The sequence below is a fragment of the Antechinus flavipes genome, chromosome 2 (assembly GCF_016432865.1).
Source record: "Antechinus flavipes isolate AdamAnt ecotype Samford, QLD, Australia chromosome 2, AdamAnt_v2, whole genome shotgun sequence".
NCBI lineage: Eukaryota > Metazoa > Chordata > Mammalia > Dasyuromorphia > Dasyuridae > Antechinus > Antechinus flavipes.
The window spans coordinates 224,140,064-224,167,605 of NC_067399.1; the positions used below are offsets into that span (position 1 = coordinate 224,140,064).

The 27,542-nt window shown below is 36.7% G+C and overlaps 1 protein-coding gene across 1 annotated transcript in view; it reads right to left on the minus strand.

Annotated features, from left to right (window-relative positions):
* Window positions 1–1,156: 1,156 nt before the first annotated feature.
* The window catches only part of GCKR (glucokinase regulator), a 37,881-nt gene continuing 11,495 nt past the window's right edge, over window positions 1,157–27,542 (minus strand). Inside the window, exons 9-16 of the mRNA XM_051976246.1 lie at window positions 26,930–27,027; window positions 26,457–26,533; window positions 25,677–25,773; window positions 24,822–24,919; window positions 24,642–24,725; window positions 12,104–12,253; window positions 6,971–7,105; window positions 1,157–5,846 (exon numbers count right to left, since the gene is read on the minus strand). Of these exons, the coding sequence (XP_051832206.1) occupies window positions 5,676–5,846; window positions 6,971–7,105; window positions 12,104–12,253; window positions 24,642–24,725; window positions 24,822–24,919; window positions 25,677–25,773; window positions 26,457–26,533; window positions 26,930–27,027 (910 nt within the window). The 3' untranslated portion in view covers window positions 1,157–5,675. The remainder of the gene's footprint in view (window positions 5,847–6,970; window positions 7,106–12,103; window positions 12,254–24,641; window positions 24,726–24,821; window positions 24,920–25,676; window positions 25,774–26,456; window positions 26,534–26,929; window positions 27,028–27,542) is intronic.

Consider the following 27,542-nt stretch of genomic DNA (forward strand, 5'->3'; position numbering starts at 1 on the left):
GCATGTTTTGATTAAAGAAGGAATCAAGAATTTCTCTCTTCTGTGAAATTCTCACCAACTCTGCCCCTTATTAAATCACCTTCCTCCCCATCAATTAGAAGGTAGTCATGCAAAATATTTGGGACCCCAGATATAAATATATAAATAAAAGTGGCTTTGATAGATCTGATCCTAAATAGAATGTGAGGCTTGTTTCTTCTACAATTTTGACACTGTGTTTCTAGTTAATTCTCAACTGAGAATATCAGTAAGAGATTCACTCAATTCATTCAATTCTAGCAAAGCACTTAAAATGTCAAGAGACCTTCTGAAACTTTAAAGGAATGCCAGTGAAGACAATGTCTTTTTCTGCCAGATTCTCACTCCAATTAACACAAAACAGATCTTTTTGTTGCCAAATCTACCAAATTTAGTGTTAGCAAATAAATGTGTATCCCCAAGCAAGTTGAGATCTGATCTTACTGGAAAAGCTGGAAATTTTTGGAATGAATCCTTTCTTTTTTTTTTTTTTATTAAACCAACCCTATGTGAATTGAATTTTGAAAGAAATAGTTTCAGGATGTTTTTCTCTTTAGTGTAAATTGAGTTCTCCTTATCAGTATGTGTTGCCCAAAGTTGTTGTGTCTGTATGAATCATACCAGTTACCTTGACCTCTTTTCCCTTTCATGTCCTAAAAGAAAATTGAGATGATTAAAACATCAAAAATTTCTTCAATACCTAGGAAAAACAGACACCTATATATTACATGTGTAGATGGTATGACTGCAAACTTATTTGTTGTTGTTGTTGTTGTGTTCCAGAGATGACCCAGTTAAACTATGTCTTAGGAAAGGAAATTTTGATCCAGATAAAATTGTTATTGTTGAGCTGTTCTTCAATCACTCCTGACTCTTCATGATCCCATCTGGGATTTTCTTGACAAAGATACTGGAGCAGTTTCCCATTTCCTTCTCCAGCTCGTTTCACACATGAGGAACCTGAGGCAAACAGGGTTAAATGACTTGCCCAGTGTACTTAAAATAGGACTACCAAGTATGGGTTCTCCAATGGAAAAATGAATGTTTAAAAAGAAAAAGAAAAAAATATGTGATGTAGGAGGTAATCCTATTCAGCCCAGTTCAATACTATAATGAAACGAGACTTTTAATAAATCAGTTGATGGTTAACAAAAGGATATTTAATAAGGATACTACTGAAAAAAATTTCCATAGTTGAGCAATTCATTTCATAGCCAATCAGCCAAAAAAAATTAATTAAATGCTTGCTATGCACTAATCATTGTTCTAAGCACTAAGGATATAAAGAAGGCAAAAACATGATCCCTGACCTCAAAGAGTTTACATTCTAATAGGGGAGACAACATGAAAACAATTATACACATAAAAGACTATATAGAGTGACTGGGAGATAATCTCTGGTCAGGCACCTATCTGACCAGGAAAAGGCCTCCTGTAGAAGATGAAATTCCAAGCAAGACTTAGAGGAAGCAAGGAGGCAGAGGTGAGGAGAGAGAGCATACCAAGTATAGTAGACAGCTCTCAACAAGGAACAGAGTAGGAAGTTTGTCATGTGAAACAAGACTGGTAGCAGTGGATAGAGTACATAGAAGGGCAATAAAGTATAAATTTCTATTTTTGATAGCTTCTATTTCTTTTGAATGCTCAGTTTTTTTGGCATATACCTGTATATAATAGGTTCTTATTCTCTTTTATATAAAATATATACATATATAAATGTTTATATATGTAACATTTTTAAAAAGCATATTTTTATTTTTCATGTATTTTCCCATTTTGATCCATATTTTAATTTATTTATGGTCTGGTCTTAATTTCAGGTCATATAACCATTTGAAATTTATTATGGAATATGGTTTAATTTATTTATCTTGACATTATTATTGCTAGCATTACTAGCTAGCAATGTCAAATAACAGAGAGGAAAGGGAACATCCTTTTTTATGCCTATATTTTTTGAGAAAACAGCTAGTGTTTACCTATTGCATATATGCTAGCTTTTGATTTTTAGATATTTTATCATATTTAAAAATCTCTCTATGACTATACTTTATAAGAGCTTTTTAAAGGTTAAATAAGTATTATCCTTTGTCAAATGGTTTTTCTATATCTATTGAAACAACTATGTGGTTTTTTTTGGATGTTTTGGTTTTTTCACAAGATTAATTATATTAATTGTTTTCCTTATGCTGAACCATCTTTGCATCCTGGTATAATTTCAATTTGATTATAGTGATTGATTTTTTGGATACATTGCTGTATTTTTTTGCCAGAATTTTATTTGCAATTATTAAATTAGCAATATTGTTCTATAGTTCTTTTTCCTTGCTAACTTTCTCTAGTTTAGGCATTGGGTTTATATTTGTCTCATAAAATGAATATGATAGAGTGATTTCTTTCATCATTTTTAGAATAATTTGAATAGCACAGCTATTAATTTTTAAATTTGATATAATTTTCTTATAAATTCATCTGGATCAGGAGATAGTTTTTCCTTTTGTAGTTTATTTATAGTTTATTCAATTAACTTTTCTGAAGATGGATTATTTAATATCTCTCATCAGTGTTTTGTTAGTTTAACTAGTTTATATTTTTGGATAGCTTCTATTTCTTTTGAATGCTCAGCTTTGTTGGCATATGCCTGTATATAATAGGTTCTTCTCATTCTTTTTTAAAAAATATTTTTGAGATTGTTTTTATTTTTTATTTTGTTAGTTTGCTCTGTGATTCTTTTTATTTGCTAAATTTTATTTTTTGTTATTCCATCTTCCTCCACTCTATTAGAAAAATGAAAAAAGCCTTTCTAATAAATATGTACAGTCAAGCAAAATAAATGCTCATAGTGCCCATCCAAAAGAAATCTTATTTTATATATTTTGTCCATCTCTTCTTAGCATTCTTCATTAACAGTCTTTTGGAATCATGATCATTGGTGTGCCAAGTCTCTGTCCTGAACCTTCTTCTCTTTTCTCTCTAGATTATTTCATTTGGTGATCTCAGCTCTCATAGATATAATTGTCATCTCTAGACTTATGATTCTTAGATCCAATATCCAGCCCTAACCTCTCTCCTGACTTCTATTGTAATCATATAAATTGTTCTCCTGGTTCTGCTTACTTCATTCTACATCAGATCATTCATGTCTTTCCAGGTTTCTGTGAGACCATTTCTTTTGCCATTTTATACTATAATGCAATTAAAAACAATTGGTTTGCTGTAAATTGTTCTATCTTCCACTAATACTTTCCAGCTATTCCAGTTGCAAAGTCAAATGTGAGAAAGCTAGCAATGGGGAAGAATCTAACTCAACCATCATGGAAACTTCAGAAATAATGTAGATGAGCTTTATTCAAATGTTGAAACATTTTATATATACATATATATATTATTTGTTGTGACATGTATAGGTAAAAACCCATTTCTGTAAACAGGAGATATAGCCTCAAGACTCTTTCTAGAATTTATCTCTAGATTTGATATCCCTTTGATTGTCAACTATGATGGTGATGACAAACATGCAGGATGGATGCTAAAGATACAGTAACTTCAATATTTTCACTCCCCCATCACTCTTTGTTTACATTTTCCAGGTTTCTGTCCTGAAGCCTCTTCTCTTCTTCCTGTAGGCTATTCTACCTGGTGGATCTCAGCTCCCAAAGATGCAATTATCATCTCTGTGCTCATGCTTCTCAGATCCACTATCCAGCCCTAACCTCTCTCCTGACCTCTGTTAATAGTATATAAATTGTTCTCTTGATAGAGTGACAAAATGGAATTTATAAAACACCTAAAATGTGTGCTATTTTAAGTGGCCTGATGTGATGCCCTTAACCTTCATGAGTATGACTTAAGGAAAATTCAGATTTGGCTACCTGAGATTTTAATTGTCTACAATCAATTATCTGATCTACAACTGGTTGTTAACATTATCTTGAATTATTGTAATTTGCTGATGAATTGAGTCATAGTCTTCTATTTGCAGGTTCATGTTGTCTTGACTAAAGAACCAGAAGAATCATTATTCTGCCCAAACTAGTGAAAAGATATCAATTAAAAACCATCATTGAAACTTAATTGGAGAGACCCACATCAAGTTCTCATTGCCAACAGCAAAGTAAAATGCCAAGGGCAACTAATTTTTCTTCATGCAGTTCTCCAAGTTGTGTGTGAGAGAATATTTGTATTTGATTGTTGCTATATCTTTTAAAATAAATATAATTTATAAAAGCTAGTTGATATTAAGTGATTAAATGGAATGGGGGCTGGTTACTGGTCCCTATCAATAGAAGAAGCACAGAATATAGAGACTAGAGACTATGGCAGTAGAGAAGTTATAGAGGGAGAAGAGACACCTCAACCCTTCATGGGGATCCCAAGGAAGAGATAAAGACAACCTGATGCTAGGAGACAAAGTCTGAGCACACTTACTTTACTAAGGATGCTTCTAAGAGTAAAGATATAGCTATTGTAATGCTGTATTGTTCAATCATTTCAGTTGCATCCCACTATTTGTGGCCCCAGTTGAAGTTTTCTTGGCAAAGCTACTGGAGTGGGTCACTATTTCTTTCCCCACTCATTTTACAAATGAGGAAACTGAAGCAAACTGGGTTAAGTGACTTGCACAGAATTACACAGCTAGCAAGTGAATAAGATCAAATTCACACTCAGGTCTTATTGACTTCAGGTCCCACTCTCTATCCATTGCTATACCTACTGCCCATACCTATAATGCTACTCTAAGTCATAAGGAAAACACCTCTGTAAATAAGTAGTCAACCTTTTATGTCAAATTATAGCTTTAAGCTTCCAGAGGATAACTAAAGTGGAATTTAGGATCTTGACTCGGTTCCATTTTCGTCTCCATTAAAACTAAATACTGATTATTGAACTTGTAATTTGCAGTTAACCATTGTTTGGTATCTATGTTTAGGATGGAGTAGGTGGGAGGATCTAAGTAAGTGGGTGGTATGTTATTCCTTAAAAAATAATAAACTAATATTTATATAGCACTTGTACATATTGTCATTTATCGTCACAATAGACTATTATAGGAGTTAATTTTTTCAGATGGGAAAAGTGAATCTAGGAGAGGTAATAAATCAGGGTATTAAATGCCTAAGATAGTATTTGAATCCTGATTTACCTTTCTCTATCCATTACACCACTAGGAAACAAAAAGTAAAGCCAGTAAGTAGCTTTTACTTTTAACAGGACAATCTATCTTGTTTAGCCCTTGATGCCATAATTTCGAAGATCCACCTTTGCCATCTTCCCTCCCTGCCTCCAATTTTTCCCATCTGGGTTCTCAGAGAGAAATTTATGAGACAAAAAAGCGTAAGAGTTTCATTTCTGAAATAAGAACAGACTGCAAAGATCAGCAATATATATTATGTGGTCAGGAATTTCCAAGTGACAACATCACAGAATTGGAGAACTGGAAGATAAATATCATGTAGCCAAATTGCCAAATTTTTCAGAGAAAGAAACCAAGGGGAATAACAAGAGACATTTCTCCCAAATCTAGGTTGGTATTTACTTCTTAGAAGTATCTCCTTCCAGGGCCTCTGTCACCTCAAGCTTTAAAGTATTTTGTTCTCATCTCCATTACTTGTGTGTTCCCCCACTCCATAATCTCAACTCCCTTCTCATCGGCTGAACTAGCCAGTGGTTGACTTGAGAGTGTCAAATGAGTCAGCATGGCGCTTCCGACCAGCCCGGAGAAGAGCATTCCTAATGGCCTCGCAGACAGAGGGGGCAGCAGCAAGGTGGGCTTCAGCTTCAGGGATGGAACATCGAAACAGGAGGGTCAGTAGGGCTATGGGAATCACCTGTGGGGGACAGGAGCAAAGGTCTGCGGTTTGAGAAGATACAGTGCAGCAGCTCACAGGAGGATAATGTTGGGAGTGGGAACAGCAAGTTGGGAAACAAGATAATGCTGGAAGTAGCAATCAGACAGTAAATATAAAAACTGATTTGAGATCCATTTGATGAATAGCGCCAAACAACCAGATGAGACCACAGGGCCTGGACCTTTGGGGAAACAATAGTCTTCCATGGAGTTACAAATGCATATGTAGATGTATAAAACTCTTCTGATCCATCTCTAGTGAATGGGGCTGCTTCCAAGAAAGCTAGCAACTAGTGGGGACTGGGTGGGTGAAGTCTTGCCTTTCCCTGTAGTCGATAAGAGCGCCCATAAAATGTCTCTTCCCCCTTTTCTTCTCCTTTTGCATTCACACTCTCCTAGACAGCCAAATCGGGTAGAGCTAAGGAAGGTTGTGAGTGGAGTGAAGGGAGGGTGTCAGGATATAAGAAGTGAGTTTTCTTTTTCCCTCTAAGGACCAAAAATGATCACTTGGATGGAAAGTCCATTTTCAGGAGCTATAATCTCTAATCTGTCCTCCAAAAAGTAAACAGAGAGGCAGGAGGAAGCCAAGAACTCTCTTAACAACCTTGCTAGGCAAAACCAGGCCAACCGTTATGTGCTTCTCCTGTGACATTTTTCACTCTTGAGGGAGCAGGAGGAAGAAAAAAATTCCCTTTTCTCCCTGGCCCCTGCTGCTCTTTGGTCCATGGGCAAGATCACAAAAGGAAGAGAAAAGGGCCAGAAGAGGAGAGACATTTCCCAGCATTCACTCTTCTTCTCTCTCTCCCTCTCTCTTCCCAACCCTCCCTCTCCCTCTCCCTTTCACAGAAACACATACACTTATCAGTCATCAGTCACCTTGAGAGTAGCCCCAATTTTTAAAGAACCAATCAGAGGGGTTTCCTACATCCTCTTAGCAAGGGCTAGGGCCATGTGTACTTCTAAGGGAGATGCCCAGCTACCAAGTCAGGTTGATTGGGGGAGTCATCAGGTTGACAAGAACTTCTTAATCAACCCTCTTACACAGAGGATAAGAAAAAAATTAGGGGAAGAAGTGTGCTAGGGAGTAATACGAAAGTCTGATACCTGTTCCTTCTCATGTGCAACTTGAATGTGGTGAGAAATAGGGGCTTCCCGGATCTCCTCTGACAGTTCTTGAGGGAAATGGATGGCCTTGAGTAGGCTCTCAATGCACTGAGCCTTGGGCTGTTCTGAAAACCGCTGCAGAAGGAAGGGAGAAATGTTTCTTAAAATTGGGAAGGAAGATGGGGCAGCCAGGTGGCTCAATGGATAGAGCACCAGCTCTGAAGTCAGGAGGATGTATGTCCAAATCCAGCTTCAGATACTTAATACTTCCTAGCTGTGTGAGCCTGGGCAAGTCACTTAACCCCAATTGCCTCAAAAAAAAAAAAAAAATTGAGAAGGAAGACCAGAGGAACGAAGGAGGGGAATTGGATAGGAGAAAGTGACTAGAAAATTGGGCTGAGGTTCCAGATCCTCCATGAATTAAACCCTACTCTTAGAGGAAATTTAAGCATAACTCTATGCAAACAAAGGTAAGATTAAGCAGTGGTATGAAATAATGGATTAAAATCAGCAACATATCCATATGTAGTTTTTCCAACTCTAAAAATAGCTAAGTGCCATGTTCTACTCCTGGGATTTAAAAAGGTAATATGTAAAAAGTTCTTGGTCATCCTTAAAGTCCTACATAAATTTTGTGATTATAATTAATAAGATTTTTTTAAAAGGCTGTCTTTCTCCAGTTACTTCTAATTCACCAAGAAGCAGTCATTACTGGTAACCAGTCTCCATGGCTCTTGCTGGCATCTTCCCATCAATAAGGTTCTTAGTCTTAAATCTTCTGAGTTCCTTTCATCACCAATAAAGTACATCTATATTCAGCATCAGCATTTGGGTATTTGTTATCCGTGGAAGGAAGACTTATTCCATTCAAAAATGCTTCTGACTAACAAAAATTCTAAGATTTCTAAAGATGAAGTAAAAATGTTTTGATCATGGTTTGGATCAGAGATAGGTTATCTTATGGCCAAGTGCCAGTGGAGAGGACCTGAGGCAACTTCTGAAGAATTTCTACAATCTCCATAATATACATCATTTTTTCCTTTTTCTTGCCTTTCTCTCAGTTCCTTCGACCTACTTTTATTTTTCTTATCCCTTTTCTCCTTTTTTTCCTTCTCCCTTACTTATATCTTAGGTCTTCCAGTGACATGTCAGGCAACTAGGAGTATTATTTAGTCCAATTAGGATACAAATAGTTGCTTCCTAATCTAGATATTTCTTCCATCTTTACATTCCTGCCTTACTTGTATCTAGGAATATCTTTCTTGTCTACATCCTCCAAAGGTCTATCTATCTCCAGGTTTTTCTTTTCATAGTCCCTCCCCATGAAGTCCAGATATGCTTTCAATTGTCACCTCTATGTGAATAATTAAAATTCAGTCTTCAGTCCTCATCTTTCTGCCTTGCTACTTTATTTCTATTTACCTACAGGACTTTCTGTTGGAATGTCCTTCCATTTCCTCAAACTCAACATATATAAAACTGAATTCACCCTTGTCTAACCTTTCTAAACTTGAGGTGGTATTGGTTGATTGATTGTTGCCCTTCCTTCTCAAAGAGGACCAAAATCACTATGTTAGAATCAAATTAGTGTGTTTTACTGTGTCTGTAATGTTCTGCCACGGGTCGGACATAAATATCCCTATGAATACTGGGAGTGGATCTTTAGCTTTGTGTTTCTTCTGAGCTAATTCAATTCTGCTTTGCTCATAGAATACACCATCTCTTAACTGTTCTCATTTCCTATAATACCTCTTCTTTCCATCCTTGTTTGTCTTTGATCTTCAAAGAGCACCATGACATCGGAGAGGGAATGCCATGACCTGCAAGTGAGTTGGATTTAAGTGAAGCAGGGCAGTGCAAGGTCACCTGCCTCACTTTCCCCTCCAGAGATATCTGGGTCCAGTGGCCAGATATAGATCAGGATGATGGGAGATGGCTCTGGATGCCTGGGAGACTGTGGCCTTCTTAAGCAAATGTCTTTAATAGGTCTCAGTTTGAACCAATGCCTAATTATTAATTAAGGCTAGGTAAGAAATGACACAAAGAATGTCCTTTTTCACTCAGTCAAAACCAAAAAATCATTCTGTAAGGGAAAGACCCTCAGGTATCTGGCCAAAATAGAAACATTTGCTATTTATATTCACTATAAGCCAATCAGGACCCAAACAATGACCAAGTAGGGATTGACCTGGGACCTACTGTGGGTCAATCAATGACCCAGAATGATTTGGGTTTAATGCATGGTTTAATCCCATAAATAATAAGCAACTATATTTCTTTCTTAAGGACCATGCATTAGGTCTTTAAGAAAGAAATATAGTTGCTTATTATTTATGGGAAGAGGTTAAGAGAAAGGAGGGAGAAAATTTTGAACACAAGGTTTTGCAAAGATGAATGTTGAAAACAATTTTGCATATTCTGGGGGGGGGAAGCTATTTTAAAAAAAGAAAGAAAGAAAATAAAGAAATCTAAGTGATAAACCCCAAGAGATCATGTAAGGGAAGAGAAGAGGAAAGCAGAGGGTGAGAGAAAGAACAGAGATGAGGGCCAAGGGAGAACTGTGTGTCCAACTGGCCAATTCTTCTGAAGGCACTGTTTGTCATTATTCTCCTACTCAAGAAAGTACAGTGGCTTCCTGTTCCTGACTAAATCAAGTTCAAACTCCATTCATTTCCAAAACTTTCTGTCATGTGTTCTTTACCATTTAAAATTTAACAAACCTTATTTTCTCCTATTCCCTGGGTTTATCTAAGTGTATCATTCTGTTAACATGCACATGGGGACAATATTGTCTCGCTTTTTTTGATGTTTGTACTTTTAATTTCATCCTTTTGTCTTTTAATTATAGCTAGTTTTCCTAATCATGTTCTCCACTGCTTATTAAAACATGCCCTCTATTCCAGTTACCATTCCCCACACATTTCATGATCATTCCTGCTCCCACGCCTTTGTTCAGTGATCTGACTGTGAATGCCTTCTGATCCAAATACAAATTATACCCTCTCTTCTAACACCAGTTTATCTTATCTTTCCCACAAAGTCTCTAATCTAGCCCAAACTGATCCCTTTCTCTTTGAACTACCGCTGTACTTAGAGTTAATATTATACCAACAAAAAGTTTTGATTGATGTATTTTAATTCTGTCTCTTCAGACTATCAGGTCTCTGAAGACATAGAAATGTACTTCCATTGTACCCCCACAAGGTCTAGAGCAAAGTCAGAATTCATTGAATAATCATATTCCTAAAAGAGACTCTATCTAGATTATCTGATCTGACCTATGCTATTAAAAAAAAAAATCTCTATAAAATATCCCCCTAAGGATAGCTAAAGGAAACAATGGATAGAAGGCTCAACTTGGAGTCAGGAAGACCTGAAATAAAACACAGTTTTAGATACCAACTGTATAATCCTGGGCAAGTCATTTAACCTCTATTTGCCTCAGTTTCCTTGTTTGCAAAATAGGAACAGTAAAAGTACGTATCTCTCAGTGTTGTTGGGAGGATAGAATGAGATATTTATAAAGTGCTTTGCAACTTTAAAGCACTGTTTAAATGATTGTTATGATTATCTAACACTTAGCATGATAGCGGGCAAATAGTAGGTACTAAAAAGATTCAATTGATTCCTTATCATTTTTTATTGATCTTATCTGTAATCAATTGATTTTATTCTGTAACTGCCTAAAGCAGGAATGGAGAACCTTTTTTTTCTGCCAAGGGCCATTTGGATATTAATAACATCATTTGCGGACCATATAAATTATTAACTTAAAAACTCAAGCAGTGAGAGGTAGTTGTACCTCACTTTCAGCTCGTCATCTGTGGTTGCCTTGGCAGGGCCAGACCAAATGATTTCATGGGCCTTATGTGGCCTGTGGGCTGGACATTCCTCAACCCTGGCCTAAATCATGGTTTCTTGTCTGAACTTTGTTCAGAAATTCAGTTGGGCTTGTAAGGAATTAAGTTTAAAAATAGAATTCTCCTATGAACAATTGTTCTATTATTGCCTCAAAGAAATTTGCTCTTCTTGAGGAATAAAAGTGGACACCATGGAGTCTGGTCTAGTACCTTTATACCACCAAGTTATCCTTCAAGGATGTCTGAACCAGCAATGAATATTTCTTAGTTATAACAGGGCAGGAGAGAGTTGTTGCTAGTCTCTCATTCCCAACTTCCAACTAAGCATATTGTTCCTAATATATCAACTAAGTAGCCAATTATGTTGTCTTCAACCCCATGATATCATCTATCCTATCTTTGTTCTAACCTTATAAAAATTAATTATCTCCAGGGTCCTTGGCAAGTGAGGCAAAGCCTTTTATCCATTCTATTGGTACATGGTGCCCCTTGTTATCTTGCTGAGAAAAAATGTGCCTCGGGCTATTTTTGTTGAATTTTACTCAGATGGTGCATAATACTTTCTTTGTTAATATTCACCTTCAGAGAGAGTGCTAGTGAACTGAGTGCAGATAGAAACATATTTTTTAAACTTTATTTTTCTTGCCTTTTCCTCCCAACATAGCAAATGTAGAAATATATTTTTCATGATTTTATATGTATAATGAATGTTGACTAATTTCTTACTTTCTCAATGATTGGAGGAGGGGTGGAAGAAGGAAAAGATTTAAAACTGAAAATTAAAATTAAAATTTATTTTTAAAAATAATTACTTGTCAATTTGATTTGGACATCCAGTTTTCACTTAGAGACTTTCAATGAGGGAGAATTCATTACCTCCCAAAATAGTCCATCCCACATTGGATACTTCTAAATGCTAAGAAATTTTTCCTGATGTCAAATTCAAATTTACTTCTTTGGAAATTCCACCCATTGCTCTTTGTTCTGTCCTTTGGAGCAAAAAACTTTTCATTAGCAAAAATTAACATTTTTGAATGATGGTTTCTCTTAATACAGATACACATGTGCATACACACACACACACACACATTTTCCCAACAATCTACGTAGAGCACTAGCCCTTTAGTCAGGAGAACCTGAGTTCAAATCTGGTCTCAGAAGGGCAGAAACAAGACAAGAAGTACTAAGGCAGTTGGCCACTTAACCACCTTTTATGCTCACAAAGAATACCTTCAAATGCCCACTCTCGTGGAATGTCCAGTCTTTCCCTCACCTGCAGCATGGCCAGTCCCCGCCAGAAGAGCTTGGAGTTGCGCAATCGTAGATCCACCATATGGTTATGCAAGATCTTTCCACAAAGAACATGGGCTCCAGTGCTCACTGTATTTAGCACCCACTTAGTGCTCAACTCACGCTGGAACTTCTGAACAGAAGACACACAAAGAAGGAAGCATCCATTAATAAGAACAGGCCACCACATCCTACGATCAAAAGAAAGTAGACCACAGACTTTATTGAGTCTTTTAGCAAAAGAATTTAGCTGATTCAAGACATCTTTATTTAAAAAAAAAAAAAAAACTAAACTTTTGTTCACTGTCTTAACCTGGGTACTTTACCTTTTGTTCCATATCTGATTCCTGGTTTTTCTCAAGTAGGATACACTAATAGTATTGCCTCCTAATGGGGAATACTAATCATTCAATTCATTTCAATGCAGCAAATGGTTGAAGTTATGAAGGTGAAAAATTACATAATACCAACTCTAAAGAAATTTATAATATAATGGTACTACCAAATACTTGTAAATACAAGTGATTGGCAGAGCCCAGATTTGAGCGTGGGTTTATTGATTCGAAATACTATATTACATTGCCCGATTGCCTTCCCTCCCCCAAAAATCTATAACTAAAGATTCAAATACCAGCCATAAAAATCTAGCCTAATCTAATAATTCAGGTAATCACTTAGATTTTGTTGTAATGGGGCTTTCTATGAATATAGGATAAATCCAAAGACACTGAAGTTTAGTATGTCAGCATCAGATTTCATGTCATATATAAGACTACGTACTATTACCAGGCCTTTTGATAATAAAACTTGCCTTTTTTCAAATTTTTCTTGATAGAAGATCATGGTATAGCAATATTTCAGTGTATTATTATTCCATAGCACATCAAACTTTTCAAAACACTTGAAAAAATTTGATCAATGATAATCAACAATAACTATTTATAAAAAATACTATGTGCCAGCTATTATAGCCAACATTACAGATACAAAAACAAAAATTTAAACATTTCTTGTCTTCAGTGAGCTCATCTAGTCATGAGAAACAATATGTATACATGTTATCTACAGCACTGGAAAGTTAAGTGAGTTGCCCAGTTCATATTGCCAAGAAGTATCAGAAGAATGACTTGAATCCGATTCTTCCTGGATCTCAAGCCAGAATCTTGATCCATTATGCCACATAAAATATGATAGATCGAAGGTTATTTGGCAGGTGGGGAGAGTTATTAGCAGCCCATGAAGTAAGAAGTTTAGCTATTATTATCTCCTTTACATAGATGGGTAAGAGAGGGATGTTACATAATTCATCAAAGAAACACAGTGAACTAGAATTTGGATACACTGACTAGTAGTCCTTTTAGAAGAACTAGTAGTTCTTTTCCTTTTAACATTTTTTTTTCAAAAGAATACAAATATAGAGCTTATAATGCTAAATTTTGTCCTTTGGCATCACTGTTATTGAACACAAGAAGAGGAGGAAGCAATGCATTTGAGGTCAGGAGTAGCTATAGATTTGGTAGTAGACCACTACTAGGTCTAAACCTTAAAGAAATTTTTAAAAAAGAGGAGGAAAAGGAAATATGTACTAAAAATATATTATCAGCTCTACTTATAGTGGGAAAGAACTGGAAACTAAGGGGATGTCCATCAATTAGGAAATGGCTGAACAAGTTATGGCAAATAAACGTGATGGAACACTATGGTAATATAAAAAAAGGTGAATGGATTGTTTCAAAGAATCCTGTGAAAACTTGTATGAACTGATGGGGAATGAAAGTGAGAAGAACCAGAACAACTTATTCAATAATAATCTGTAAAGACAATCAACTTCAAAAGGCTTAAAAACTCTGATTAACCCAATGACCAACCACAATTCCAGATGATTCATTTTGAAAACAGGTTATCTACCCCCTGATAGGGCAACTGGGTGGTGCAGTGGATAGAACACTAGGCCTGCAATCAGGAAAACTCATCTTAAATGAATTCAAATCTGGCCTCAGAAACTTAGTAGCTGTGTGACCCTGGGCAAGTCACTTAATCTTGTTTGCCTCGGTTTCCTCATTTGTAAAATGAGCCAGAAAAGAAAATAGCAAACTACTCCAGTATCTTTGTTGAGAAAACTCCAACCTCTCAGACCTGTGGAAGAGGAAGGAATTTATGACCCAAGAAGAACTAGACATCACTATTGACAACAAAATAAAAAATTTTGATTATATCAAAATGAAAAGTTTTTGTACAAACAAAACTAATGCAGACAAGACTAGAAGAGAAACAATAAACTGGGAAAACATTTTTACAGTCAAAGGTTCTGATAAAGGCCTCATTTCCAAAATATATAGAGAATTGACTCTAATTTATAAGAAATCAAGCCATTCTCCAATTGATAAATGGTGAAAGGATATGAACAGACAATTCTCAAAGAAATTAAAACTATTTATAACCATATGAAAATATGCTCCAAATCATTATTAATCAGAAAAATGCAAATTAAGACAACTCTGAAATACCACTACACATCTGTCAGATTAACTAGAATGACAGGGAAAGATAATGCAGAATGTTGGAGGGGATGTGGGAAAACAGGGACACTAATACATTGTGGAATTGTGAACACATCCAACCATTCTGGAGAGCAATTTGGAACTATGCTCAAAAAGTTATCAAATTGTGCATACCTTTTGATCCAGCAGTGTTTCTACTGGGCTTATACCCCAAAGAGATACTAAAGAAGGGAAAGGGACCTGTATGTGCCAAAGTGTTTATGGCAGCCCTGTTTGTAGTGGCTAGAAACTGGAAAATGAATGGATGCCCATCAATTGGAGAATGGTTGAGTAAATTGTGGTATATGAATGTTATGGAATATTATTGTTCTGTAAGAAATGACCAGTAGGATGAATACAGAGAGGACTGGCAAGATTTACATGAACTGATACTGAGTGAAATGAGCAGAACCAGGAAATCATTATATACCTCAGCAATGATACTGTATGAGGATGTATTCTGATGGAAGTGGATCTCTTCGATAAAGAGAGCTAACTCAGTTTCAATGAATCAAGGATGGACAGAAGCAGCTACACCCAAAGAAAGAACACTGGGAAATGAATGTAAACTGCTTGCATTTTTGTTTTTCTTCCTGGGTTATTTTTACCTTCTGAATCCAATTCTCCCTGTGCAAGAAGAGAACTGTTCGGTTCTGCACACATATATCGTATCTAGGATATACTGTAACCTATTTAAGGATGTATAGGACTGCTTGCCATCTGGGGGAGGGGGTAGAAGGAGGGAGGGGAAAAATCGGAACAGAACTGAGTGCAAGGGATAATGTTGTAAAAAAAAAAAAAATTACCCTGGCATGGGTTCTGTCAATAAAAAGTTATTTAAAAATTTAAAAAAATTAAAAAAAAAAAAAAAGAGAAAACTCCAAACAGGATCTCAAAGAGTTGGACACGATTGAAAAATGACTAAACAAAAAAACACAACAACAAGCATAACTGGGTTCAAATCTTAACTTTGTAACTTACTAGCTACACTATTTTTAAGCACTTTGCTAAATACATCTGAAACTCAATCTCCTCAACTACAAAATGATAACGTCAAGGAAAACTTGTAGCTCTAAATCTTTGATTTAATGATCTTTGTTCTCCTACAAGACATGACTCAATCATTCCCTATTAGAAATATGGTTCAAAGCATACCAACAGCTTTTTTAAAGTACTCAAAAATACTAAAAAACAGAGAAAAGCAAATTAAAACAACTCTGCAGTGTCATTTTACTATTGAATTAGGAAAAATAAAAATATTAGTTGTGGATATGCAGAAAAACAGGACTGTTCACTGCTGGTGAAGATATAATTTTGTTTAGCTATGTGAAAATCATGTGAAATTGTACAGTAGAAGTTTCAAAATTGTCGATAACCCTTAATCTGTTGATCCCCCTAGATTTATACCTCAAGGAGGCTGTAATGAGGGAGGGAAATTTAAAAATATTTATAATAGCATTTTTTCAAGCTTTTCAAATATTTTCAGTCAAGTCTGATTCTTCATGATCCCATTTAGTTTTTTGGGTTTTTGTTTTATTTTGTTTTGCAAAGATACCTAAGTAGTTTGGCATTTTCTGCTTCATCTCATTTTACAAAGAAGAAACTAAAATAAACAGTTAAATGACTTGCTCAGGGAAACATAGCTAGTAAGTGTCTGAGGTCAAATTTGAACTCAGGGTCCTAGTGAGATAGAGCCTTGAGTTACACAGTGTCTATATAGCAGCATAGTAGAAACACATTCAGCTTAGCTTCCTAGCACTCCTCCAAAAAGATCTAGAAAATTCACTAAATCTAATTTTGATCAAGAACCCAAGAAAAAAATAAGTAATTTTTCCAGTCCAGATCAGTTTAGGGAGAGATCTGAGGACATTAGAGATGGGGTTTGGCCAGGAATGTGGAGCAATGCAGAGCATTCTCCAGGGACTGAAAGAAGGTTAAAAATGGACATAGGTATAGGAAGCATAGGAGCAGAAAGAAGTATTTGAAGATCCTCCATTGTAGGGTTCAGAAACAGGTGCCATCTGGATCACTGATTTCAAGATGGACTGAGGAAGAAATCTGTTTAGGAAAAAGGGTGGTCATAAGACCTTGTAAGAACAAATTCAGAAGAAAAGGGTGATTGTGTAGCTTGATCTCAGGAGCACAGAGGGACTCGGTTCTAGCTTCCAGATCAGGCTGAAACCTACAGTGGAATAAGCAGGGCCAGAATCCCAGGCCTGCCGTTTGATTATTCAGAACCCATAAAGTTTCCCAGGTGATAACTGGCTGAGTCCAGTAAAACTTTCTTAAAACTTAAGTCTTAAAAACTTTCAGCCAGAGACAAGCTGACAAGGTCTTGCTCAGATAGTTCAGAGTTCAACCAGAGTAAAAACAACCTTTGCCCCGCTCTCATCACTTTGTGAACATTGAAGCCTTGTAGAGTCCTAGTCTGAATTGTCCCTACGATCCCAGAACTATGCTCAGAACCCCAAGAAAGCAGCAGAAGGAGCCAAGAAGATAGAAGCTCTACCGTACATTTTCCTCAGAAAGTATGCAGAGCCCCAATCTTAAATAAAGTGTCAAGAAATAGGCTAGGAGGGAAGATTCTAGATTGGTAAATTTCAAGCTCTCCCGATTTCCCTGACAAATAGAACAAATTTGCACTTCAGGGCAAACTTAGATTGGTGAAAAATCGAGAAGACTTGGGGCAGACAGAGGTTCCCCTAGTTACAACCCAAGAGGATCCAAAGAAGAACCTCAAACCGGGATTAATCCATATTCAGTACAAACACCTCCAGGCCAATTCTGCAGAAACATAAAGTGGGAACCCCAGGGGGAGCTGGGTTTGGTTGGAGCCTCTATAGGAACCACAGAAACTTTCCCCTCCTGGATTCTTTGTGGAGTTGGGGCCTAATTCTAGGAAGACTGAGTGAACCTTGACTAATTAGGAATGCTAGGCCCAGCTGTGCTACAGAACCGAGGTCCTGTTCGGGAAGAAATCAGCACCTGGTGAGTGCAGAGGCAGTGAGGCAGGAAGGCTGCTGGTGCTGGAGGGTTTGGTTTGGGGTTCAGAGGGGAGAGCTGAAGGCAAAAGCACCATCCCCACACCAGCATTAGAGGTGTTTACATACAACTATGAACAGGGAAGACTAGGGATCATCTTCTGAAGAGAACGCTGAAGTGAAAAAAGCTTCTGCTCCAAAGAGTAATGTGAAATGGCTTCCTACCCAGAGAGAATTTATGGAACTCAAAACAATTTAAAAATCAAATGAGATAAATTGAGAAAAAACTAAAAAAGAAAAAGAAAAACCATCCAAGAAAAACAAAATTATGAAAAAACATTAACTAGAAAAAGAGATACAGAGTCTCAAAGATAAGGCAAGGGGAAGCCAGTGAAGCAATAAGCAGATTATAAAGAATAAAAAAAAGAACAAAATGTGAAACATAACAAAAACAGATCTGGAGAACAGATCAAAAAGAAAAGATATACAAATAATTAGACTGCCTGAAAGTTGTGATCAAAAAGAAAACTTTGAAACAATAATGCAGAAAATAATCCAAGAAAATTGTCCTGGACAAAATAGTCAGTGACCATAGTAATCTAGTGTTTGACAAATCGAAAGACCCCAGCTTCTGGAGTAAAAAACTTACTATTTGATAAAAAAAACTGATAGGAAAATTGGAAACTAATATAGCAGAAACTAGTCATTGACTCACACCTAACACTGTATACCAAGATAAGGTTAAAATGGATTCATGATTTAAACAGAGAGATGATATTAAAAACAAATCAAATGAACAAAGGATAGTTTTCCTCTCAGATCTGTGGAGAAGGAAGGAATTTATGGCTAAAGGAGAATTGGAGTTCATTATTGAACACAAAATAGATAATTTTGATTATATTCAATTAAAAAGTTTTTGTATAAACAAAACTAATGCTGATAAGATTAGAAGGGAAGCAGTAAACTGGGGAAAAAAATTTTATATCCAAGGGTTCTGATAAAGGCCTCATTTCTAAAATATATAGAGAATTGACTCAAATTTATAATAGTTCAAGCCATTTTCCAATTGATAAATGGTCAAAGGATATGGACAAACAATTTTCAGATGAAGAAATTAAAATCATTTGTAGTCACATGAAAAGGTGCTACATATCACTATTGATCAGAGAAATGTAAATTTAGACAACTCTAAGATACCACTGCACACCTCTCAGATTGACTAAGATGATAGGAAAAGATAATGACAAATGTTGGAGGGGATGTCAGAAAACTGGGACACTGATACATGTTGTGAATTGATTCAAGCACTCTAGAGAGCAATATGGAACTATGCTCAAAGAGTTTTCAAACTGTGCAGACCTTTTGAGCCAGCAGTGTCACTACTGGGCTTATATCCCAAAGAGATTTTAAAGGAGGGAAAGGGACCCACATGTGCAAAAATGTTTGTGGCAGCCCTTTTAGTATGCATTAATAAGTTTTCAACATTGACCCTTGCAAAAACTTCTGTTCCAATTTTTCTCTTCTTTCCTCCCATCCCTCCCCTAGATGGCAGATAGACCAATAGTTGTTAAATATGTTAAAGTATATGATAAATACAATATATGTATACATATTTATATAATTATCTTGTTGTGCAGGAAAGATTGGATTTAGAAAGAAGGTAAAAATAACCTGAGAAGAAAAAAACAAAAATGCAAGCAAACAATAACAGAAAGAGTGGAAATGTTATGTTGTGGTCCATACTCATTTCCCAGTGTTCTTTCTCTGGGTGTAGCTGGTTGGGTTCGTTACAGATCAATTGGAACTGATTTGGATCCTCTCATTGTTGAAGATAACCATGTCCATCAGAATTGATCATCATGTAGTATTGTTGTTGAAATGTATAATGATCTCCTGGTTCTGCTCATTTCACTTAGCATCAGTTCATGTAAGTCTCTCTAAGCCTCTCTGTATTCATCCTGCTGGTCGTTTCTTATAGAACAAGAATATTATTGTTCTATAAGAAACGACCAGCAGGATGATTTCACACCCAGAGAGAGGACTGTGGGAATTGAGTGTGGATCACAACATAGCATTTTCACTATTCTTGTTGTTGTTGTTTGCTTGCATTTTATTTTCTTTCTCATTTTTTCCTTTTTGATTTGATTTATCTTGTGTAGCAAGATAATTGTATAAATATATATGCCTGAATTGAATTTAACATATATTTTTACCATGTTTAACAAATATTGTCTTACTTGTAATCTAGGGGAGAGAGTGGAGGGAAAGGGGGAAAATTGGAATACAAAATTTTGCAAGGATTAATGCTGAAAAGTTATTCATGCATATGTTTTGAAAATAAAAAGCTTTAATTAAAAAAAAGAAAAAGAAAAAGGGGAAAAAAGGAAAATAAAATTGTCCTGGAGTGACAAAATGAGGAGAAAGTAGAAACAGAAAAATCCACCAATCACCACCTTAACAAGATCCTTTGTGGAAGAACATGTAGGAATATTATTGCCAAATTTTGAAACCCCCAGATCAAAGAGAAAATTTTGCAAGAAACAAGAAAAAACAGTTCAAATACACTGGATCTACAATCAGAATTATAAAGGACTTACATGCAGCAAAAAGACTGTAGGTCCTGGAATTGTATCTACCAACAATCAAAAGAACCAGGCCTGTGCCCAAAAATATCATATCTAGAAAAATTATCTTTAATATTGAATGAAAAAAATAAACATTCAGCAAACTTGTAGATTTTTAGGACTTCTTAGCAACCAAATCTGAACTTAATAGAAAATTTAACATATAAGAGCCAATATCAAAGATCAATTTCAAGGAACTCAACATGGACAAATTTTTTATGTTTTTTTTAATATGGGAAATGTTTATCATGTGTTTAAGATTGGTATCAACAATAGGGTAGTTCAAAAGAAAGATTGGGACAGAGTTAAGATAAAAATCGTAATCATATTATACAAATGAGGTGCAGAAGAAGAATAGATACAGAGGCATTAGAGGGAGGAGGAAAACTCATAGTTCTGAAAACTTACTTTTGGATTAAATAGGCAACACTGCATATATACCATGAAGGGTATAGTATCCTTCAAAATCTATAAAGACATAAGTGAAGAAGGATGGGTGGACAAGGAAGCAAATGGTGAGGGAAGAAGAAAAGGGAGGTATCCATGAATGGGGGGAGGTTTAGTTATAGCAAAGCAAGTTAAGGAGCAGAATTAAAACAAAGAGTCAGTGGGGATAGGAAAAATATGTGTATATATATCTATATCTATATCTATCTATCTATCTATATCTACATAAATATATCCTTTCTTAACTATAGCCTGCTTGTGGGATGGGGTGGGGAATGAAAGGCAGAAAAAAAGAATAAAGTAAAAAAGGTACACAACAGAGAACAAAAGAACGATTTATATGGAAGTAAAGAAAAAATGGACACTCATAAATATAATTTCTTCCATTAATATACATACTTTCTTGAACCCATCCTCCCTGATGTTCAGCTGGGCACATGACAATGTTTTCTTTTGTTTAGTTTTATTTTGTTTTGTATCCCTTTTCTGTTTTTCTTTTTTCTTGTTTTTTTAATAAAACAAAATTAAAAAAAAGAAATAATCTGGAAAAAGAAGCAAACAATAAAAACAACAAAAAAGAATCCCACCACAAAGAACCATTATAGTGATAGGGAAATATAAGACAAAAGCTCAGAAGAAAAGAACGATTCAAAAACATCTACAAGCAAAGGAAAAAGGTTCAGTCAGGTGGCTTGGGTATGAAACCAGTCAGAATACCTGGAAGAAATAAGCAAGAGTTGTTTGTTTGTTTGTTTTTAAGCTAAAAATTATCATTTTTTTAAACCAAAAAAAGAACAATTGAGGAAAAAGTGGGGAAAGAAATGAACCCACAGATAAAAAATGCGAAAAAAAGAATCAACAATTTAGAACAAGGAGTATAAAACTTTACCATAGAAGATAACTCTGAAAATTAGAATAAATTAGAATTACTAACTTACAAAATTGGAATAAAAATTAATAACTCCATGAGACATCAAGAAATGTTAAAATAAAGTCAAAAAATTGAATAAATAGAAAAAAATGTAAGCTCTCTTATAACAAAAACAACTGACCTGGAAAACAGATTAAGAAGAAAAAAAATTAAGAATCATTGGACTATCTAAAAGCCATGACCAAAAACAAAAACAAAAATTGATGCAGACATATTTCTTAAAATATGATAAAATAAAGATATAAATAGAAATGAAATAAATATGTAAAAAATATTAATAAAAATGAAATGAAAATATGATAAAATGAGAGAAAAAATGCCTAGATCTCTTAAAACCAGAGGAAAAAGAAATAAAAAGAATTCACCTGTTAACTCCTAAAACTTCCAAATGAAAATTCTCAAAAATACTATAACCAAAATCCAGATCTCAGAGTCAAAGAAAAAAAAGTATTGCAAGTGGATAGAAAGAAGGAATTTCAGCACCAAGGAGCCAATAGTAAGTAACACATAAGATGTATCAGTCATCACTATAAAGAAGCAGAGTTTGGAATACAATATTCCAGAAGGCAAAAGATCTAGGCTAACAACCAAGGATAGCTCATGCAGCAAAACTGAGTGCAATCCTATGGGAGGAAAATAGAACTTTAATAAAATAAAGGATTTACAAGCACTACTGATGAAAATACTGATGAAGAGTAGAGAATTTGATATACAAAGGAGTCATGACAAGTGTAAAAAGATAAACTAAACAAGATTAAATTGTTTACATTCTTATATGGTAAGATGATACATCTTAGAACTCTATCAAGAGTCACTGAGGGAGTCTATTTAGACACAGGGCTAAATTGTTAAATTTTAATGAGCTTTTAAAAAAAGGTGAAGGAGGAGAGAGGGAATACATGGAGGACTGGGATGAAGAAGGGAGAAGAAAAACGGGGGAAATTAAAAATGGGGAGCACTAGCAGAATCTATACAAAAAGGAAAGAGCATCTCATCTGAACTGATCAAAGGAAGGAAAAATGCATATGCATATACAGTTGGGTATAGAAATATATTTCACTCAAGAGGAAAACAGCAGGAAAAGGGGCTAAGGAAAGTAAGGAGTAGAGTAAGAGGGAGGGCAGATTAAAGAGGGAAAAAAGGATACCAAAAAAAGGATAACGGAAAATTCACAATACACAGTCATAACTATGAATGTTAGTGAGATGAACTCATACATAAAATGGAAGAGAATAGTAAAATAGATTAGAAATAAAATCCAGCAATGTGTTGTTTACAAGAAATAAACAAAAAAAAAAAAGTAGGGGAAAAAAAAGATACACAATCCATCACACTTGGGCCATACTCCAAACCTGTCCGGCTTAGTGGGTTGATAGGTAAGTAGTAGGTGTGGGAGACAGTGTATAGCCACAGAAAAAGTGCCAAACTTGTAGCCACAAGACCCAGCCTTCAAATCCCACACCTTCACCCACCTTCTCTGAGCCTAAGTTCCCCAGATAAAAAATGAAGTGGAAGTAGGTGACCTCTGACTTTCTTCTAGTTCTAGATCTATAATCCTATAACCCCGAAGTTTGTGCTTGGCCATGGGACCTTCAAGAACCCAGTGTTATCTCCCCACCATTCTGGGACCTCAAAGGATGACTTCAGTAAAAGAGAGAGCTGGTACCCAATAAACACATATTAATACAGTAGCAGGCACCCTCAGGCACAGTTGTCACCTGTGTCACAGCAGCCTCTTGCCTTGGAAGTTCATTCTGCCTAGTGAGCTAGAGAAAAAAGAATGAACCCAGCCCGCCTTACTGTCCCGTTCCCAGAAGGGGCGCAGGGCAGCTTTAAATTACCAGCTTTCTACAGATGTGGAATTCATTGTCAAACCAGAGAGCTGCCGAGGAAGGTCAACCGTGACTGACGTATCAATTAATGTAGATAAGATCCCAATCTGGGAGCCATGAAGACCTGCCACACGTACTCATGAACCAGCTCCATGACTGGGTAAATCACTTAACCTCTCTAAACTTCAATTCCTTCAGCTATAAAATGGAAAAAAATATTATCTACTTCACAGGGTTATTCTGAAGATTGAATGAGATGACACATATATTTAAAGCACTTTGCAAACCTTAAGGAACTACACAAAACTGAGCTAAATGATTGATTTTGCTTAAATTTCTTTTTTGTTATAAAAGTAGAGTAAATGTGAGGAGATGAGAGATAAAGAAGGAATGTCTGTGATACTTTAAAAATATTAATGTAATACATTTTTAAGGAGCAGAGAGGTGATGCAGTGAATAGAGCACCAGCCCTGAAGTCAGGAGGACCTGAGTTCAAATATGACCTCAGACACAACACTTTCTGGCTGTGTGGCCACTTAACCCCAATTGCTTCAGGAAAAAAAATAGTCTAATTCGTTTTTCAAAAAATTCTTACCTTTCAGCCTTGAGCAGTTTCTTTGTCTACATCTCTTTTACTGAGAACACCACAGCATGGTAGAGGGGCAAGAATGACTAGACACATGAACTCAAGTCCAAGCTCTGACACTCAGGATCACAGAGGTGAGCTGGGAGGCAGCCCAGAAACCAGCTATCCAAGCCTTTCACTTTATAGTTGAGGAAAATGAGGTAAGAGATTTGCCCAACCTCACACAAGTAGAATTTGAACCCAAGTTACTGACTCTAAAACCAGAGCTCTTTGTTTTCTTTTTTTGCTGAGGCAATTGGGTTAAGTGACTTGCCCAGGGGTCACACAAATAAGAAGGGTTAAGTGTCTGGGGCTAGATTTGAACTCAAGTCCTCCTGACTTCAGGGACTGTGCTCTATATCTGTGCTCTTCCCTATTTTTGACTAATACTGGGATCGTGGGCAAAATCACTTTACTTCTCGAAACCTCCATTTTCTTAACTGTAAAATGGGAATAATAATATTTTACTCCCTGCTTCACAGAGTTTGTTTGAAGAAAATGCTCCCTTTGAGCAATATTTGAATAACAATGATTGTTGTACCTGGATGAAATTCCCCGCATAGTCAAAGAAAAGCAGGGGCCAGGTGATGCTGATCATGGATGGAAAGAGCTTCTTCAGTGAGGACTGAGGATAGAAATGGAAACAGGAGAAGTATGGCAGACATAGGGCGCTCCAGTCGTGCACTTCCCATTACCCCCTCCCGTCCCTGCTGTTTCTCACTGGTAAGGACTGCCCCACTGTGCTGTGTGCCAGGGCTTGGATATTAGGAGTCTTCTTCTTCACCTGCTCCACCAAGGTTTCCACTTCCATGAGGTTGTCTAGGACAGAGGGAGAAGGGATCAAAGCCTAAATTCTCTTTGGGGAGAATCAAGTGAACAAACTGTGTAAGAACTTGGGGACTACCTCCCAAATGATGTACTGTCGTCCCCTGTTCTTAGGGGGCTTCTGTTCTAACAATAAGTCAGCAATCCTCAATCTCCTGGCTTTGGAGTCTGCCTCAGGGACTTCCTACATTCCCAATCTGAGAACAACCATCTGTCTGATTCTGAACAGACCACTCCTCAATTTATTGCTGACTGTCAGAGAGCTTCTGGCCAGAAGTGAAGCAGACACAGATGCAAACAAAACCAAAGGCTGAACGTGCCCTTACAAAGCTTACATTACATCTGACCAGATAGCTTTTGGTCCCAAGGACCAAACTCCTGAGACAACAGGGATAAATCTTTTCAGTGATAATCAAACTCTGGAGATCACGCCTGAGGAATAGAATTAACAGGTTAATGATAGAAAGCTGGATAAATGTGTCTCCTTGCTTCTGTTTCTTTGCTGAATTCTTTTAGAATTCAGTCTTCTTGTGATAGTGTAAAATTACAATAAACTTTGCCCCTTGGCTAAAGAGATGAGTTCAAGCCTGCAGATTCCTTTGAGATACCTCACATGATTCCAAACTTTTGGGGTCCCCTTCCCAACCTCAACACAAAGCCCAAAGCCCAGATCACCATAAAACTATACTGCATGGAGGGTACAACCACCACTCCTTTCACCCTCTTCTCCCTACAAATAATCCTTTTTCACCATCCAGGGTGAAGATGAAGAGCACAGTGTCCTTTTCAGTGAGGGATGGTAGGATAGAAGTGAGGAAATCTTCTTGCGAAAAGGAGAACTGCGGACCCTGGGGTAAAAGGAAAAAAAAGAGAAGAAATCCAACCATACTTCCCCCAAGTCTTTATGATTCCTGGCTCCTATCACCCCCTTTACCCTTTGAGCTCATGTCCCCCTGGCCCCAACTAGTCCCAGTTATCTCTATGGCCTTCTCTCCCTCTCCTCCCATGGTGAGTCCCTCCTGAGCCTCCCTTTCCTTGGAGGGGCTTTGTTATCGGGCCTTCATTCCTCCCCCAGCTCTCCTCCTGACTTCCCAGACTTCAATGCCATGTCCCCAAACTATGTTTCCTTTAAGATTATCACTCTGAAACTGTGTTCCCTTTTAATCTGTGATCCCTTTTGGAGTCAGCCCCTCCTGGGGAAGGCATATCCCCCCACATACGTTTTCTTCATAGTCCCACCCCCAGGTTTCAATCCTTTTGTGAGTTGTTTGCTGCCATTAGAATGTAAGCTTCTTAAGGGCACATTCAGCCTTTGATTTTGTTTGCATCTGTATCTGCATCACTTGGCACAGTGTTCTCTCATTGCAAATGCTTAATTCAGGCCAGTTGCCTTGTCTTGCCTAAAAACCCTTCACTCTCAACAAATTCCTATACCTCCCTATGAACTCTCCTGCCATCCCCTGGGTGGCCATGACTCTTCTCCAGCCCATCACTATCTCTCCAATTTTTATCTTCCCCATCAGCTTCCAACCTGGGCAACAATTTCTTCCTTTTGATTAAACATGTCACTATGATCACCAATTAGGAAGCCTCGAACATCTTGGAAATCTATTAAGTTTAGAAGAGAAACAGTTATTTGTGTCGCATTTTAAAAGATTGTCATAAGAGCATGAAAGCATATGAACATAGAGATGGGAACAGACTTCAAGATCTGAGACTTGGGATTGGAATAGGATAAGAAAACAGGGATCCAAACCTGGAAGAACACGAGATGATAGGGAGAAATACTTAAGGATACTTGAAACTTGGACTGTGCGTTAATACAGTTAGAGAATTGGATTGAGTTAAGGGATCATCTATTGGACAGGGGCTTCAGGTTATATAAGGGTAGGAGAAATGTTGGGTTAGAAGCCCCACTGGATTGAGGAAAGAAAGGTGTTGGAATGAGGAGGTAGATGGGGTTAGCAAGGTAGATTAGCCAGGAAGGCTGGAGAGGAACCCCACCTGCGCCAAAAGTGTGAATGCACTCCACTCCATCCATGATGGCAATAATACCTAGAGTCTGCCAACCAACCAGGTACACTCGACCCTTCTTCTGCAAACTAGAAACAGAGTCAGAAATTAGTAGAGTTATTTCAAAAGTTAGAAAATTTGAGAACATATGGAAGGGGGATGAATTTAAGATTATGATTCTGAAACTGTGTTCCCTTTTGATCTGTGATCTCTTTGGAGTCTCCCCCCAGATAAGTTATCTTTCAGGGATGCCAGACCTTTTGATTCAATTAGAAATCCTGGTCAAAAAGCACCCTTTTGAAGTGTTATTAATTCCAATAGGAAATCTGGGCTGGATACTGATAAGCATCCAGGCCTGGGAACTTTGGCTTCTTGAAGCCTCAAGACTCCTTTTTAAAGGAGAATGAAAACTCACTCTTTGCAGAAGGTCCAAAGCAGCTTGCTAAGACTCTGCCCAATGAGAAAGCATTCTCTTCTCAGTGCCAGCCTCCATTTCCCTAATAGGACTTTGCTACTAAAGAAGTCAGTCTCTTAGCAGAACTGGCTTCCTATCCAACAATAAACTTTCATTTTTGCCAATTAATAATTCGGGGTTTCATGAATT